Raw genomic sequence first — 17,259 nt, forward strand, 5'->3', positions numbered from 1 at the left:
AACACATGGGTGCCAGGTTGACAAGGCGTGGGCTTGTGGTCTTAAGTTTAGATGTCAACTTGACCAGTAAAAACTGTTGGAAACCTGGTAGAGCATAATTTTGAGTATATCTGTGAGAGTATATCTGTGAGGAGATTTGTGGGTAAGTCTGAGTGGACTTTATGGGGAAAATCTGCCCTCATTGTTGACAGGCCCCATCCAACCAGCCAGGGACTTGGGAGAGAACAAATACAGAAACAAACACATTGGTTTGTCTCTGATAGCTGGGACAGGCTTTTCCTCTGCTACCTTGGACATTAGAAATTTGATTCCATGAAAGTGCATTATCACGACATTGTCTTTGTGCATTAGTATTGTGTGTGTGCGTAAAAATGCAGACACTGGCAGGGCGCGGTGGCTCAAGCCTGTAATCCCAGCACTTTGGGAGGCCGAGACGGGCGGATCACGAGGTCAGGAGATCGAGACCATCCTGGCTAACACGGTGAAACCCCGTCTCTACTAAAAAAATACAAAAAACTAGCCGGGCGTGGTGGCGGGCGCCTGTAGTCCCAGCTACTCGGGAGGCTGAGGCAGGAGAATGGCGTGAACCCGGGAGGCGGAGCTTGCAGTGAGTGGAGATCGCGCCACTGCACTCCAGTGTGGGCAACAGAGCGAGACTCCGTCTCAAAAAAAAAAAAAAAAAAATGCAGACACTTCCTCAGTAAATGAAGAGATACTCTTTTTGTACATCTGAATTTGTGAGAGATAAAATTTCTGGAGATCTCAGCTCTTTGGGAAACTGCCTAAGTAGGGGTGACCCATCATGGTTTTTTATCTATCTTCTCAAAAGACTTAGGTTGTTTATATGATATTTCAGGTGATCACAGTTATAAAGCTGGGTGCCTGCAGTTACCAATCCTAATGGCATGCATTTGTACATTGCCCTTTTTCACCTGTTCCTTTGTAAATACAGTTTGTGGTACTGTTATACCCATGTGACTGTTGTTAGTCTAGCTGTGTCTATGCTTGCAAAAATATGTATTTTGTTGCCTATTTTATTGCATAGAGTGGCCTTTGAAGTGTTCTGTTGTGTTTTTATATGTTTCTCAAGTAAATCCCTCTTTAAAAATGTAAATAAATATATTGTAAAGAATGTCTTCTGTTTTTCCAGAATTATATCTTTCACAATTTCAGCAGTCAGGATTTTGGCATTCAGAATTATGATTGGCTCCCAGATAGGATGAATCTTCAGCATTAGTTAAATTGCAGTTCCCTCAGTGCCGTGCAAGGAGCTATTTAATAATTTTGATTATTTGTATTGGTAACGTACATGAGGGAACATGATTTGGGGTAAATGAAGCACCATTTGGATGATAAAGTCAGAATTGTTTTTCTAGGCCGAGAAATCCGTCTGCCCCTCCGAATCAAAGGGGAAGGCATGGGACCTAAGATTCACTTCAACTTTGAATTGCTGGATATTGGGAAAGTTTTCACTGGATCTGTACATTGTTATGAGGTAAGCACTAGAGTTGTTCGCTGAGACTTCCAACAGTACTTGGCTTTTTGGGTTTGTTGTATCTTACGTGTTTTTATTTGATGGAAAGTGTGTGCAATCACATTCATTCGCCATTACTCATCCTTGTTGAGACCCCGGAGTGCTCAGATTCTTCCTCCTCTTGCCTGGCCATCGTGAGGGAAACACTTTTTATCTTCATTAGCCCTCCTTCACTTTAGTAAAAGCTGAAAAGCAACAGAGCCATAGTTTAACTGGTTTTATCCTCATTGTTTTGTAGATTGCAAAGGGAAAACCCATAAATACATCTCCCCATCTGTTTAGTGCTTGTTCTCTGACAACATAAATTCCACAGATCAGAGGATGGAGAACCTTTTACATTTTCTAGAACGTCCTAATGAGCATAGCTCTTTTCACACTTCAGAATTTTCTCTTAATGCACTGGTCTCCAATCTATGTTTTAAAAACCAATAATAGTTTCTGGAAGAGACTTTCCTGCTTTATCTTTCCAATTAATTAGAAAATGAAATTTTACAGGATGTCTGCATGAGTTCTTCAGGATCAGTGTTTACTTCAGTGTTTCACCATCACTAAATTTGTATCTAGGGCATATTTTTTACACTGCATCAGACTGTAACCCTTGAAACTTCATTTTGGAAAGGTTCCTTCGTTGTATATGTTTGTATTTTTATAGAGGTATTCAAAGCAATTATTTAATGAGTGACAAATAGATGTCAGGTTCATACTTTATTGTGTTTGCATATCTATGTGTCTGTGTGTGTGTGTGTGTGTGTGATTTCTAATCCTTACCAAATTGTGAAAGTTAGGCTTTATTACATCTATTTTGCGTATGAGAAATGTGGATCGTGTAGTGGTTAATATCATACACAACATCTCCCTTAATGTGTGTTGAGCACAGTGCTAGTGCTTTGACATTCACTCGTTCATTTAGTTCTCACAAAAACCCGATTTGTGTCCTAGCACTTTGGGAGACCAAGGTGGTGGATCACTTGAGGTCAGGAGTTCAAGGCCAGCTTGGCCAGTGTGGTAAAACTCAATTGCTACTAAAAATACAAAAATTACCTGCGTGTGTTGGCGGGCACCTGTAATCCCAACTCCTTGGAAGACTGAGGCAGGAGAAGCACTTGAACTCAGGAGGTGGAGGTTGCAGTGAGCCAAGATCGTGCCACTGCAGTCCAGCCTGGGCAACAGAGTGAGATTCTGTGTTGAACAAAAAACAAAAAACAAAAACCAGCCCCAAACAATAAAATCCTATTTGTGACAACTATTTGTGAGGTACAATTAACTATTTCCATTTTATAGCTGGGTAAACTGAGGCTTAGAGAAGTTAAGGTAGTGCTAGATATTGTAACAAACAAATATAAAAATACATAATGTCTCAAATATGCTACAAGCTTCTTTTATACCTTACATAAAGTCCAAAACAAAGGTTTCTAGTGAACAGGCGCTCTCTTCCAGCAGAGAAGCGGGAACATTTCATGCTTGGCCACCCCTACCACGTGGTCTTCAAGATTGCAGAAGGGGAAAGGGCATGGGGGAATGTATATGATATTTTTATAGACGGTAGCACATTTCACTTACATTCATTTTCCATTAGCTGTATGCACAGAAAAAGAGGAAATGCATTCAAGGAATGGCAAACCTGAATGCCAGGGGAGTTAAGTAACTTGGCAGGGTCCTGCAGCATGTAATGTTAGTGAGTCCTGGAGGACTAGGACTGTCTCTCCTGTTCTGGGAAGAGAAGGCCTTTGCTGGCCTCTCAGCCCTTCAGGTTCTCAGCATCCCACCCTCTCACCTTGGGTAAACCCAGCCTCCAGCCCACTTGGCTCTTAGCCCAGCCTCATGTGGTGTGGGGACAGTGCCCTGCGTCTCCCACATTCACAAGGTAACTGTGGCCTAAATGGGATGATGCAGAAGGTAAACAGAGATGTTAATGTCACAGTGAGATGGACTGTGCATAGGAACACAGTGTAAATGAAGAAATCAGTCGCATGGCTGTCATGAAATGACAAGTGACACAGCTATATGCCACACTGTCCTGGATTGCACTTGCAAGGTCACTTAGGGGAGAAGGAAAAAAAGTCCAGTAGCTCTCATTAAACTGATATTCTGTCTGCAATTTATCCAGTGTGAATTTCCTTTACATCTTACAGACTGAATTTATGAGTGCCACATCAGAAAAGAACCTTTAATTCTGATGCAAAATGGATAGGGTTTCCCTGAATGTAAATTTAGCAGAAGTGTGCTCGAGGCCACCACTTCCCACTGTCCCTAATTTTAATAGTAAAGCAAACCACAGCCAGTTAAATAAGTGTTAAATGAGGTGATGCATCAGATTGGACAGTTTGGAGAGCTGTGCAGTGGCAGAGAAGGACATGGTAAGGTGCTTCTTATGGGAATATTTTGCACTCTGCGTATTTAATGCTGATGTTCCATTGCATCTCTCTTTCAATTTATTGCATTACCTACTTGAGACAAATTTGAATAACTAGCTGTTGCCCTTAGTCATTGCTGAGCATAGCAGATACATAAAGAATAAACCATAACCCCAAGAGTATACACTATTCCCCGGTATAATTAAGAAGGAAAACAAATGAGAGGCAAAGTTTGATTATAAATTTTCTTCTCTCCAAAGAGCTAGACCTCAAGGAAAGAGTATTATCAGTAATCAAAAGGCCTCTGAATTGTGTCCCAAAACTATTGCTGGTTTCTGTATTCGTAAGTGGGTGCTTGTTTGTCAGGAGGAGAAGAATGATGTCATATTCTTAAAAATGGAGGAATGCTCACCATACAGAAAATATGGGCAAAACATTTCTGCTAACCAAAAAAACTAAAAGGCAATCCATGCATCTTCTGAAAGAAAAGAACAGGGTCCTCCACGTTACCACTAATACCTTCAATTTGCCTTCATGTTACCACTAGTACATATTAGTCACTTCTTAAGCACAGGTAAAATTTAAACCCATCCTGTTTGGCACTGAGGATATAAATAGCAGTCACTGACTATGTGTGGTGTCTCACATCTGTAATCCCAGTGCTTTGGGAGGCTGAGGTTGAAGGATCACTTGAGGTAAGGAGTTCGAGACCAGCCTGGGCAATACAGTAAGACCCCATCTTTAAAAAAAAAAAAAACCCACAAAAATTAGTTGGGCATGATGGCACATACCTATAGCCCCGGCTACTCAGAAGGCAGAGGTGGGACGATCACTTGAACCTAGGAGTTCAAGGGTACAGGGGAGACCAAGGTGGTGGATCACTTGAGGTCAGGAGTTCAAGGCCAGCTTGGCCAGTGTGGTAAAACTCAATTGCTACTAAAAATACAAAAATTACCTGCGTGTGTTGGCGGGCACCTGTAATCCCAACTCCTTGGAAGACTGAGGCAGGAGAAGCACTTGAACTCAGGAGGTGGAGGTTGCAGTGAGCCAAGATCGTGCCACTGCAGTCCAGCCTGGGCAACAGAGTGAGATTCTGTGTTGAACAAAAAACAAAAAACAAAAACCAGCCCCAAACAATAAAACCCTATTTGTGACAACTATTTGTGAGGTACAATTAACTATTTCCATTTTATAGCTGGGTAAACTGAGGCTTAGAGAAGTTAAGGTAGTGCTAGATATTGTAACAAACAAATATAAAAATACATAATGTCTCAAATATGCTACAAGCTTCTTTTATACCTTACATAAAGTCCAAAACAAAGGTTTCTAGTGAACAGGCGCTCTCTTCCAGCAGAGAAGCGGGAACATTTCATGCTTGGCCACCCCTACCACGTGGTCTTCAAGATTGCAGAAGGGGAAAGGGCATGGGGGAATGTATATGATATTTTTATAGACGGTAGCACATTTCACTTACATTCATTTTCCATTAGCTGTATGCACAGAAAAAGAGGAAATGCATTCAAGGAATGGCAAACCTGAATGCCAGGGGAGTTAAGTAACTTGGCAGGGTCCTGCAGCATGTAATGTTAGTGAGTCCTGGAGGACTAGGACTGTCTCTCCTGTTCTGGGAAGAGAAGGCCTTTGCTGGCCTCTCAGCCCTTCAGGTTCTCAGCATCCCACCCTCTCACCTTGGGTAAACCCAGCCTCCAGCCCACTTGGCTCTTAGCCCAGCCTCATGTGGTGTGGGGACAGTGCCCTGCGTCTCCCACATTCACAAGGTAACTGTGGCCTAAATGGGATGATGCAGAAGGTAAACAGAGATGTTAATGTCACAGTGAGATGGACTGTGCATAGGAACACAGTGTAAATGAAGAAATCAGTCGCATGGCTGTCATGAAATGACAAGTGACACAGCTATATGCCACACTGTCCTGGATTGCACTTGCAAGGTCACTTAGGGGAGAAGGAAAAAAAGTCCAGTAGCTCTCATTAAACTGATATTCTGTCTGCAATTTATCCAGTGTGAATTTCCTTTACATCTTACAGACTGAATTTATGAGTGCCACATCAGAAAAGAACCTTTAATTCTGATGCAAAATGGATAGGGTTTCCCTGAATGTAAATTTAGCAGAAGTGTGCTCGAGGCCACCACTTCCCACTGTCCCTAATTTTAATAGTAAAGCAAACCACAGCCAGTTAAATAAGTGTTAAATGAGGTGATGCATCAGATTGGACAGTTTGGAGAGCTGTGCAGTGGCAGAGAAGGACATGGTAAGGTGCTTCTTATGGGAATATTTTGCACTCTGCGTATTTAATGCTGATGTTCCATTGCATCTCTCTTTCAATTTATTGCATTACCTACTTGAGACAAATTTGAATAACTAGCTGTTGCCCTTAGTCATTGCTGAGCATAGCAGATACATAAAGAATAAACCATAACCCCAAGAGTATACACTATTCCCCGGTATAATTAAGAAGGAAAACAAATGAGAGGCAAAGTTTGATTATAAATTTTCTTCTCTCCAAAGAGCTAGACCTCAAGGAAAGAGTATTATCAGTAATCAAAAGGCCTCTGAATTGTGTCCCAAAACTATTGCTGGTTTCTGTATTCGTAAGTGGGTGCTTGTTTGTCAGGAGGAGAAGAATGATGTCATATTCTTAAAAATGGAGGAATGCTCACCATACAGAAAATATGGGCAAAACATTTCTGCTAACCAAAAAAACTAAAAGGCAATCCATGCATCTTCTGAAAGAAAAGAACAGGGTCCTCCACGTTACCACTAATACCTTCAATTTGCCTTCATGTTACCACTAGTACATATTAGTCACTTCTTAAGCACAGGTAAAATTTAAACCCATCCTGTTTGGCACTGAGGATATAAATAGCAGTCACTGACTATGTGTGGTGTCTCACATCTGTAATCCCAGTGCTTTGGGAGGCTGAGGTTGAAGGATCACTTGAGGTAAGGAGTTCGAGACCAGCCTGGGCAATACAGTAAGACCCCATCTTTAAAAAAAAAAAAAACCCACAAAAATTAGTTGGGCATGATGGCACATACCTATAGCCCCGGCTACTCAGAAGGCAGAGGTGGGACGATCACTTGAACCTAGGAGTTCAAGGGTACAGTGAGCTGTGATGTGCCACTGCACTCCAGCCTGGACAACAGAGCCAGACCCTATCTCTTAAAAAACAAAAAACAAACAAACAAAAACATATCAACAGTGTCTGTCATTTTTAAGCACTATTTGCCAAGCACTATTCTAAAAATTACATAAATTAATAAATTTAATTTTACAGCAACATGAGAAGTTAGTAGTACTTACATTTTAAAGATGGGGAAACTGGAACACAGAGAAACTAAGTAGAATGTCCAAGGTTACAGAGCTAGTAAGTCAATGGCAAAGCTGAGATTTGAACCCAGGCAGTTTGGCTGCAGAGTCGCTGGCCATAATCACTTTTCTACATGGTCTCTTTAAATGGAATGAAGGGTGAAGCCTGGTTCCTACTACCAGGGAGCTTAGAATGAGGAAGATGGGGAAGAAACATAAAAAGATGAATAAAATAGCAAGCAGCAATTATTTATGCTTCTATTTTGGTGCATTGTCCATCTTCTCTTGGCAGAAGAGGCTGTCTTCCTCTGCTCTGCCTCTGCTGCCGACTCTTTATCTCCACCATATGTTCTGGATGCCCTCTTCCCTGCAACCTGAGCCCCTGAGCTCATCCTCCTCTGCATCCACTCAGACCCCATTCCCTTAGTTACCAAGGTCTCTTCTCTTACAACAACAACAGGCAGCACTTTGGTGAGTGCTTCCTCTAGGCTGAGCAATGCATATGCATTATCTCATTTATTACAAATATGCTTTCTCCTCTGCAGTACGTCCCACAGCCTTGCCACTCCCATTCTCACCTTTCACTACTCATCTTCTCAAAACAGGAATCTAAAATAGCCACTATTTCCTGTGCACCCACTCAATCCCCTAAACATTTGTCCTCTGGATTGTGCAATCATGCCCCACTGGGATTACTCTCTTCCTCAAGGTCAGGGATGACAATAATCTCTAAATAAAAATAATAAATCTATAACCTTTGCTCTGAACTTACTCTGTTGACCTCTGTCTGCATCTGACTTCATCTGGGAATCCTCCTCCCTCAGCTTCTGGGTTCCTGACACACCTCACATTTGCCTGCTAACCTTCTGAAAGTTTCTTCAAGATCTCTCATGCTCTTTGTCCTCCAAAGCCTTAGGTATAGGTTGAGGGTGGTTCCTATATAAATCAGGAAAACATGCTGTTCACCCTCTAGGTATAAGGACAGCACTGGCAAGGATCAGAGGTGGTGTCTTTGGAAGCCAGGATAGAACAACATGGCTGTAGTCAAGGTTCATGCCCAAGAATTGTAGGGACAGTAGACTGAGGCCTGCCATGTAGGATGCCAAATGTCATGAGTGTGCATGTAAAGAGCTCAGGCATGAGCTCTTTACATGCACACACGAAACCCAGTGCACAACCACATATGGGCAATAACATGCTTCCAGAACACTAGCATATAGGAATACAACTTTTCTACAGTAAAACAGTTGCTTGCATAAGAATCTCAAAGCAATCATCCATCCAGTAGAATTTGAGATGAAAGTATCTCAATAGGATGAAAACTCATAGCACAACAAAGAGAACCCTTGTCATCTGGGATCCACAATGATGTCTCATGTACATTCTTCAAGCTACATTATAAACATAGGTTTAGGTAATTCTCACTCTGCTATTCAAACTTCCTTTTTATTTTTAAATATGCTGCTTAGCCTCAGCCTTCTCATGCATATAAGAGAAATACTTACTTTCCCTTGGTTACTTTATAGAGAGTAGCAAAAAAGGGGGTATTTTAAGGCTCTTCATCAGTATATGTGATTATGATAAGTCTTTATAGCACAAGCATAATATATATGACCAATTTCATTTTAAAGAGGAGACTAAAAATGTAAAATTACTTCTGGCTTGGGAGTTCTATCTTCGAAACTCAAGGCATCAGACTGTTCATTTGTCCCTGAATGTTCTTTGGTTCTAATTCCTGCAACTTTCCCTTTGTTGCTATTAAACAGTACAGACACATGCTTATATGAAAATAAGTCAGAGGCCCATTGACCTTCACATTCTTGCCTTTTATTGATATAGGCAATACTGTACAACAAAGGCAGCATCGATGCTCTCTTCAATGTGACCCCTCCAACTTCAGCTTTGGGGGCCTGCTTTGTTTTCTGTCCCAAGGAAGGCATCATTGAACCAAGTGGAGTCCAAGCTATCCAGATCTCCTTCAGTTCTACCATCCTGGGAAACTTTGAAGAAGAGTTCCTGGTCAATGTCAATGGGTCACCTGAGCCTGTGAAACTGACCATTAGGTAAGGTGCATTTATAACGAATGTAGAAACTAACTGAAGTTTTAACCTGTTGCCTTTTTAGCTTTTTAAATAGATCCTGTCTGGATGTTCATAGCTGTCTTTGTTGATATGAACACATCAGCATAATAGAGTGTGTTAAATTTCCATCAGTGTTTCCCTAGTGAACATGTGTAAGTTATTATAATATAGATACAGATGCTGTTTGGAGATCTAGTTTTTCTGCAAGTTATAATCTTATAAAATAAGGATTTAGACATTAAACTAGCTTCTAGTTACTCTCTATGTCTTAGGATGTTTAGAGAAAATAAGTTATTACAGTAACACCTGAATAAAATCTGGGCTAAGCTTTGGTCATTATCACAGTTTCTCTAAACTTTTGTCTTTTGTCCTTATTTTAAGGAAATTGTTTACATGATCTCACTATCATGTCTTCAAACGTTGTAAACACATTGCTCTGACTCTATTTGGATTCCCACAGCAGCAGGTTGTTAATTACCATGGCAGTTTCTCTTATTCTGGTAACTGCTAGCAAGACCTCCCTCCATCTACAAGCTGAGGTCTCCCTTGGGGCAAGCCCTGGGGATAACATAGAAAAGAGATAGAGACATATGACCTGAAGGATCCAAGGAAAATGTACTGATCTCATGATACATACTTTACATTCAGAATCTCAAGATTAGCTGAAAGGTGATTACTATTTAGTCTCAAACTCTTGCATCTCAGTGTCCCTGTTATGCACTGAATTGCTTCCCGCAGAATTTATATGTTGAGGTGTTAACACCCAGTACCTCGGAATGTAACTCTTCTTGGACATAGGGCCTTTAAAGAGATAATTAAGGCAAAATGAGGTCAGATGGGTGGACTTTAATCCAATATGATTGATGTCCTTATAAGGAGAGGACATTAGGACACAGACATACTCATAGAAAAGGGCCATGTGAAAAAATAAAGAGAAGCTGAAGCGAGAGACCCTCAGAAAAAAATAACCTTGCAGTCACCAACCCTCTGACAGCAACAGAAATAAACTTCTGTTGTTTAAGCCACCCAATCTAGGATACTTTGTTATGGCAGCCCTAGCAAAGTCATACAACCCCCAACAACTAAGGAGAGTGAATGTGTGTGCCTCAAGGGTTCTGTGGCATGGCCAAAGCAGCCTGTCATAATCATAATCTTTTTTTATTTTTAAGTCTCAAGATTTATCTGAAACATTCACAAGACATTTACATTCTCTACCATAATACATGTGTTTGTTATAAGAGAAGAATGAGGGTTGTTTTCCAAATGTTTGAATAACATTGACTCTTCACAAATATGCGTCATACTTATCCCAGCTGACATCCTTTGCATATGTATACAATATGAGAAGTGTGGGAATACATTTTCATATTATATGAACTTCAGCCCACTTACTATCTTCATAACATCTCATCTCTCATGACAAGCAGTGAAGGGTGGTTATCTGAAGAAGTAGGAAGAACAAACTTATGAATGTAACTGTGTCTCCAATTCACGGATCCTCTGGTCCCATAAGGGTCTTTGATAAGATCCAGCAGATCAACTATTGGAAGCTTTCTGACTACTGGGTGTCGGGAAGTATTGCTCTGAATCATAAGTACCCTTGACAACATCCAGTATCATAAGCAAGCCTTCATACATAAGCAGCAAAGATAAAACCTTTAAGCTCTGCTCTAAAAACGTTTAAGATAGAAGGAATAATAGCCCTATCTCTAGGAAGGAAAGTATAGGATAATAAAGGAGCAGTTTTACTTTTCAGGTAGATGATAGAAGGAAAAGTGCTAGCCAAGGAAGGCTAACTGCCCCTCAAGTTTAATAAGAAAGCTCATCCCAATTTCACCTGGCCATTCCCCATTTTAAGTTCAGGCCTAATAGTTAATACTGTGTCTTACCATCAACGTACATACATAGCTACCCTTTTTAGGAATAATTATGTATTTTGGATATTGGTTTAATAAACTCTTATTGAGTATCTCCTTCAAGCAAGGTTGTATATTAGGTGCAAGAAGTCATGTATTTGGGTTTGTTAGACATTCCTGATGCATGACCACTACTGCCCTCACTTTTGACTCTGAATTATTTACCCAAATTCAGGATTGCCCATTCTCTAAACTATTCCCTAAACTAACTTAAAAATACAGTAAAAGAAATAACAAGTGAATTAAAAAGGGTAGAAAATATCCATTTAACACAAAGAAAGGCAGTCATGGAGGAATAAAGGAACAGAAAAGACATGAGACATATAGAAAATAAGTAGCATGAGTCCTGCCCTATCAGCAATCACAGTAAATGTCAATGTATTAAATACTTCAATTAAAAGTTAGAGAATGGCAGAATGGATTAGAACAAAACAAACAACCCCCCCAAAAATGATCTATCTATATGCTTTTTACCAGATACCACACCTTAGATTTAAAGATATGAATAGGTTGAAACCAAAAGGATAGAAATATCTATACCATGCAAACAGTATCAAAAGAAAGCTGGAGAGACCATGTTATACCAGACAAAATAGACTTTAAAACAGAAATTGTTACTCAAGACAAAGAAGGGCATTTTACAATGATAAGATAGTGAATTCATCAAAAAGATATGGCAATTACAAACACACATCTAATAACAGAGCACCAAAATATGTAAGTGCAGACAGACGGAATTGAAGGGAGAAATAGACAATTCAGCAAAATAGTAGGGGATGTCAATACCCCACTTTCAATAATAAAAAAACTAGGCAGAAGATCAAAAAGGAAATAGAAGAGTTGAACACTATAAACCACCTAGACCTAACAGACATCTACAGCACACTCTACCCAACAGGAATAAAAGAAAGGACGTTACTGCCAACCTTACAGAAATTAAAAGGATTAGTGGATAATGCTATGAACAATTGTATGCCAAAAATTAGATAATGTAGATGACATGAACAAATTCCTAGAAAGACATGAACTACCAAAACTGACTCAAGAAGAGAGAGAGAATCTGAATAGACCTGTAATATATTCCAACCAAAAAACAAACAAACAAAAAACAGGATCAAGTGGCTTCACTGATGAATTCTACTGAATGTTTAATGAAGAATTGTCATAAATCTTTCACAAACTCTTCCAAAAAATGAGAAGGTAGGAACACTTGTCAACTCATTTTACGAGGCCAGTATTACCCTGATACCAAAACCAAACAAAAACATTACAAGAAAAGAAAACTAAAAACCCATAACCTTTATGGATTTAGACCCAAAAATCTTTGACAAAATACTAGCAAACCAAATCCAGCAACATATGGAAAGGATTATACCCCATGACCAAGTGGGATTTATCCTAGGAATGAAAGGTTGGCTTAACATATGAAAATCAATCAATGTAATACAACATATTAATAGAATAAAGGACAAAAACCACATGATTATTTCAATAAACACAGAAAAAGCATTTGCCAAAATTCAGCACCCTTTTATGATTAAAAAAAAAAGTAACAAACTAGGAGTAGAAGGGAACTGCCTCTACATGGATCAAAGACTGAAATGTAAGGGCTGAAACTATAAAACTGTTAGAAGAAAACATAGGGATAGGCCCGGCACAGTGGCTCATGCCTATAATCTCAGCACTTTAGGAGGCTGAGGCAGGCAGATTACCTGAGGTCAGGAGTTTGAGACCAGCCTGACCAACATGGTGAAACCCCATCTATACTAAAAATACAAAAAAATTAGGTGGGCATGGTGGTGTGTGCCTGCAATCCCAGCTGCTTGGGAGGCTGAGGCAGGAGAATCACTTGAACCCAGGAGGCGGAGATTGCAGTGAGTGGAGTGGAGATTGTGGCACTGCACTCCAGCCTGGGTGACAGAGTGAGACTCTGTCTCAAAAACAAACAAACAAACATAGGGATAAATATCCATATCCAAAAACCAAATAAGCAATAGTTTTCAGATAATCAGCATCTAAGCACAAGGAACCAAAGAAAAAATAAATAAATTAGACTTCATCAGAATGTAAAAATGTCTGTGCTGCAAAGGGGATACTATCAAGAAAGTGAAAAGACAGCCTACACAATGGGAGAAAGTATTTGCAACTCATATATCTGATAAGGGATAATAATAAATTACTAGACAGTTGTAACTCAATAAATAATTCAATTTAAAAATGGACAAAGCGTTTAAGCAGACATTTCTCAAAGAAATATACAAAAGGCCAATAACACATGAAAAGACTGTCAACATCATTAATCCTCAGGGAGATGTAAATCAAAACCCTACAATGAGGCACTACTTCACACTCACTTGGATGTCTATAATCTTAAAATGGAAAACACAGTAGTTCCCCTTTGTCTGCATTTGTAGGTCCCAAAGTGCAAAAGTAAAATTAGCGTTACTCAAACACAAGCCCTGCAATACTGTGGCAGTTGATCTGATAACCAAGACAGCTACTAAGTGACTAAAAAGGGGGTAGCATCATGCAGCATCAATACACTGGACAAAAGGGTGATTCATGACCCAGGCTGGACGGACAATGGATGACACAAGACTTCACCACACTACTCAAAGTGACAGGCACTTAACAATGTATGAGTGATCTATTTCTGGAAATTTTTTATTTAATATTTTTGGACCGTGTTGACCATAAGTAACTGAAACAACAGGAAATCAAAACTACAGATGAGGAACTACTGTAAGTGTTGGTGAAAAAGTGGAGGAATGAGAACCCCGATACACTGATAATTAGGAATGTAAGACATGGCAGCCACTTTAGAAAATGGTTTATCAGCACCTCAAACAGGTAAACACTGAGTTACCGTATGACCAGCAATTCCATTCCTAGGTATGTACCCAGGAAGAATGAAAGCATATATCCACACAAAAACTTGTACATGAATATTTATAACAGTATCATTCCTAGTAGCCAAAGATAAATGAAATATGGCATATCCATACAATGGAATGCTATTTGACCATAAAAAGCAATGAAAAAAAAAATGAAGCACTGACAGATGCTACAACACGGTAGCATGGATGAACCTTGCTACCACGGTCTTTTGTGACTGCTTCTTTCACTTGTCATAATGTTTTCAAGGTTCAGCCATAGTGACACCATTATAAACCTTGAAAATAAGGTTCATCCCTTATGAGCCCTGAAAACATTATGAAAGAAGCCAGTCACAAAATACAACACATTACACGATTCCATTTGTATGAAATGATTAAAATAGGCAAATCTATATAGATCTGAGTTGGATTAGTGGTTGCTTAGGGCTGGTGGGTGCAGGATAGAGGGTGACAGCTAAAGGGCATGAGGTTCTTTTTGAGGTGATGAAAATGTTCTCAAATTGACTGTAGTGATGGTTGCATATATTTGTGAATATACAAAAAACATTGATTTGTGCACTTCAAATGTGTGAATTTTATGATGTGTGAATTATATGTCAATGAAGCTGTCATTTAAAGAAAAAAAAAAAAAACACAGGAGCCTGTAATAGTGAGCAATACTTCTGTAATTTCCTGGTTGAATTTTTAAAATCTCTGATCTCTTCTCCTAAAGATCCCAGAGTAGTCATGCATGTCACTTGCAATGTCTAAATAAGTTAAGGTGTACTTGGGTTCTCCACTGTGAATAATAGGATTTAGGGATCTCCCAGAAATCTGCTCACAAGTGAACTTGGACTAGTTAGTACTTCACCTGCTCTGTGGAGGGTAAGCCTCCTGTTCTATCTTCTGGACATTTCCATTTACCAAAATTCACACACCACTTCTTGATTTTGGATGTTCATTTCTAGTTTCTTTCAACAGAACCTGACTATAGAAAGAATCTTTATGGGGATTTATCACCAAACTCATGATCGATTGCTAAGAGAAATAGACTTACCTAAATTTCCTCCTCAGTTCACTTCCTTTAAAGCTTAGTGTTTCTTGTGTCCAATAATGTTGCATTGTTAGTGGTTTCTAGCATTTCAAACCACTAACAATAATTTTGAAAACCTGCTAAAAATCTAGTGTCATTAATAAATGTCTATTCATAAAGGGTAAAAATGCATGTATAATAATACATCATCTGTTCTCAGCTCCACACGTTAACACTGACTTGACTTGTTATTTTACTTTGTCAGAAATACTTTCTTGGGCCTCATAGCCCAGGAAATGTCTATAAAGTTAATATTGTAGGTTCTGGAATTTTGTTTCTTTTTTATTGCCAGGGACTTATTTCTCAATACCGCATAAGCTAGTATTTTAGCTAGTATGCCTTGAAAGATCATAACAAATATACTTTTACTCTTCCTATTTACTCTTCCAATTCATGACACAGTATTTTCAGTGGTTGGATAAACAACACTGTAAAATTAGTGTGATTTTAAAAAATTACCCGTAAGCAATTTTCTTCCCTCCTATTTTTACATATGTGATTTTATAAAGTTTGAACCATAGCACAGATATATTTTGTATTCAACTTGTCTCACTTACATATTGTAATAATTGAATCATTCTCTCTCTTTTCTTTCAAATTATAGTTTTAACAGACCCCTGCATTGATTTATGGCACAACCTTGGCATAGACTGTCCTAACATTCTGAATCCCTGTGAGAATTAATGTGACCATATCTAAGTCCAGATGGGATTGTTCAGCCACAGTTCCCTCAGTTACATGTGCCTTTGGACAAGTGTCATGTATCTCTGGTTGTTTAAACTTCTGCATTGATTAAATGTCTGCTTCGTGTACATTTTTTAAACTTCTTTCCTACTTTCTTTAGCATCTTGTGCATGTCAGACAGACACTTTTGGTCTGTTTGTTACTTTGGTCCCTAAAAGCTTCTTTTCAAGTGAACCATATAGCCTGTCGGCCTGTTTGTTGACTTCATTCTCAACTGGATCCTAATTCCTGACTGAGTCCCAACCGCTCCCTTTAAAATCACTTTAGATCATCAGCGTGAAATATAATAAATGCTCATGAGAAAGTTACACTTGAAACTTGTTGCAGTGAGTCTTTGCTGTGGCCATTCCTCCCAGGCTTACAACAACCTCTCATCACATTATGGTCAGAGCTGGAGCAACTGGAAGTACCACTAAGACATCATCATATTCTGCATGGTGTGACACATACAACAACTGGAGCTTGGTGAATTAAAAGATTCTTGCTTAATGTGTTTTATGTTATCTGTGTGTCTATAACGTTTAAAAGTTTTGCCACACAGATGGGACACTTTTCAGTTCTTGCTTTTGGCCTACAGGTAAAGACATGGATCATGGAGAAAAATAATTGTTTCTCTGAAGGTAAACAAGATAACTTAATAGATTAGTTTTCTTTTGCTGCTGTAACAAATTATCACAAATTTAGTAGCTTCAAACAACACATATTTAATATTTTACAGTTTTATAGCCTTAATGCAGGTCTAGCTGGGCTAAAGTCAGTGTTGGCAGGGCTGTGTTTCCTTCTGAAAGCTCTAGAGGGGAACCCATTTCCTAACCTTTTTTGGCTTTCTGAGGCTGCTCACATTCCTGGATGCATGGTTTCCTTCTTCTGTGTTCAAAGCCAGGTTGAGTTCTGAGATTGCAGCACTCTGACCTCCTCTGTTGTCTCTGTCCTCTATTTTTAAAATCACCCTTGTGATTACAATGGGCCTACCAGGATAAGACAGGATAATCTCCCTATCTTAAATTCAATTAAGTAGCAACCCTAATTCCATCTGCTACCTTAATTCCTCTTTGCCATGTAACCTAATATATTCATAGGTTCTGGGAATTAGGACATAGATATCTCTGGAAGCCATTATTCTACCTACCATACCCTCTAAGCTAGAAGTCATAGAATCTCTCTATTATTTATTTTAAGCTAGAGCATCTCTCCAAGATCATGAAGACTTGCAGTGAGAGAGAAATAGACCAACATTTACAGTAAAGAGTCATTCAATGTCACCTAGTCCAGTCCTCTCTTTTATACATGAGGAAGAGAAACAGAAGCTGATAGAGTTAAAGTGGCTAGCC

At 39.3% G+C, this 17,259-nt stretch overlaps 1 protein-coding gene across 2 annotated transcripts in view; it reads left to right on the forward strand.

The window, feature by feature from the left end:
• HYDIN (HYDIN, axonemal central pair apparatus protein) overlaps positions 1–17,259 on the forward strand; it is a 423,190-nt gene that overhangs the window by 129,743 nt on the left and 276,188 nt on the right. For both annotated transcript variants that reach the window (XM_011976766.1, XM_011976767.1), the window contains 2 exons: positions 1,377–1,495; positions 9,058–9,281. In XM_011976766.1, coding sequence (XP_011832156.1) covers positions 1,377–1,495; positions 9,058–9,281 — 343 coding nt within the window. The remainder of the gene's footprint in view (positions 1–1,376; positions 1,496–9,057; positions 9,282–17,259) is intronic.

The sequence above is a fragment of the Mandrillus leucophaeus genome, unplaced genomic scaffold (genome assembly GCF_000951045.1).
Source record: "Mandrillus leucophaeus isolate KB7577 unplaced genomic scaffold, Mleu.le_1.0 Scaffold17, whole genome shotgun sequence".
Lineage (NCBI taxonomy): Eukaryota > Metazoa > Chordata > Mammalia > Primates > Cercopithecidae > Mandrillus > Mandrillus leucophaeus.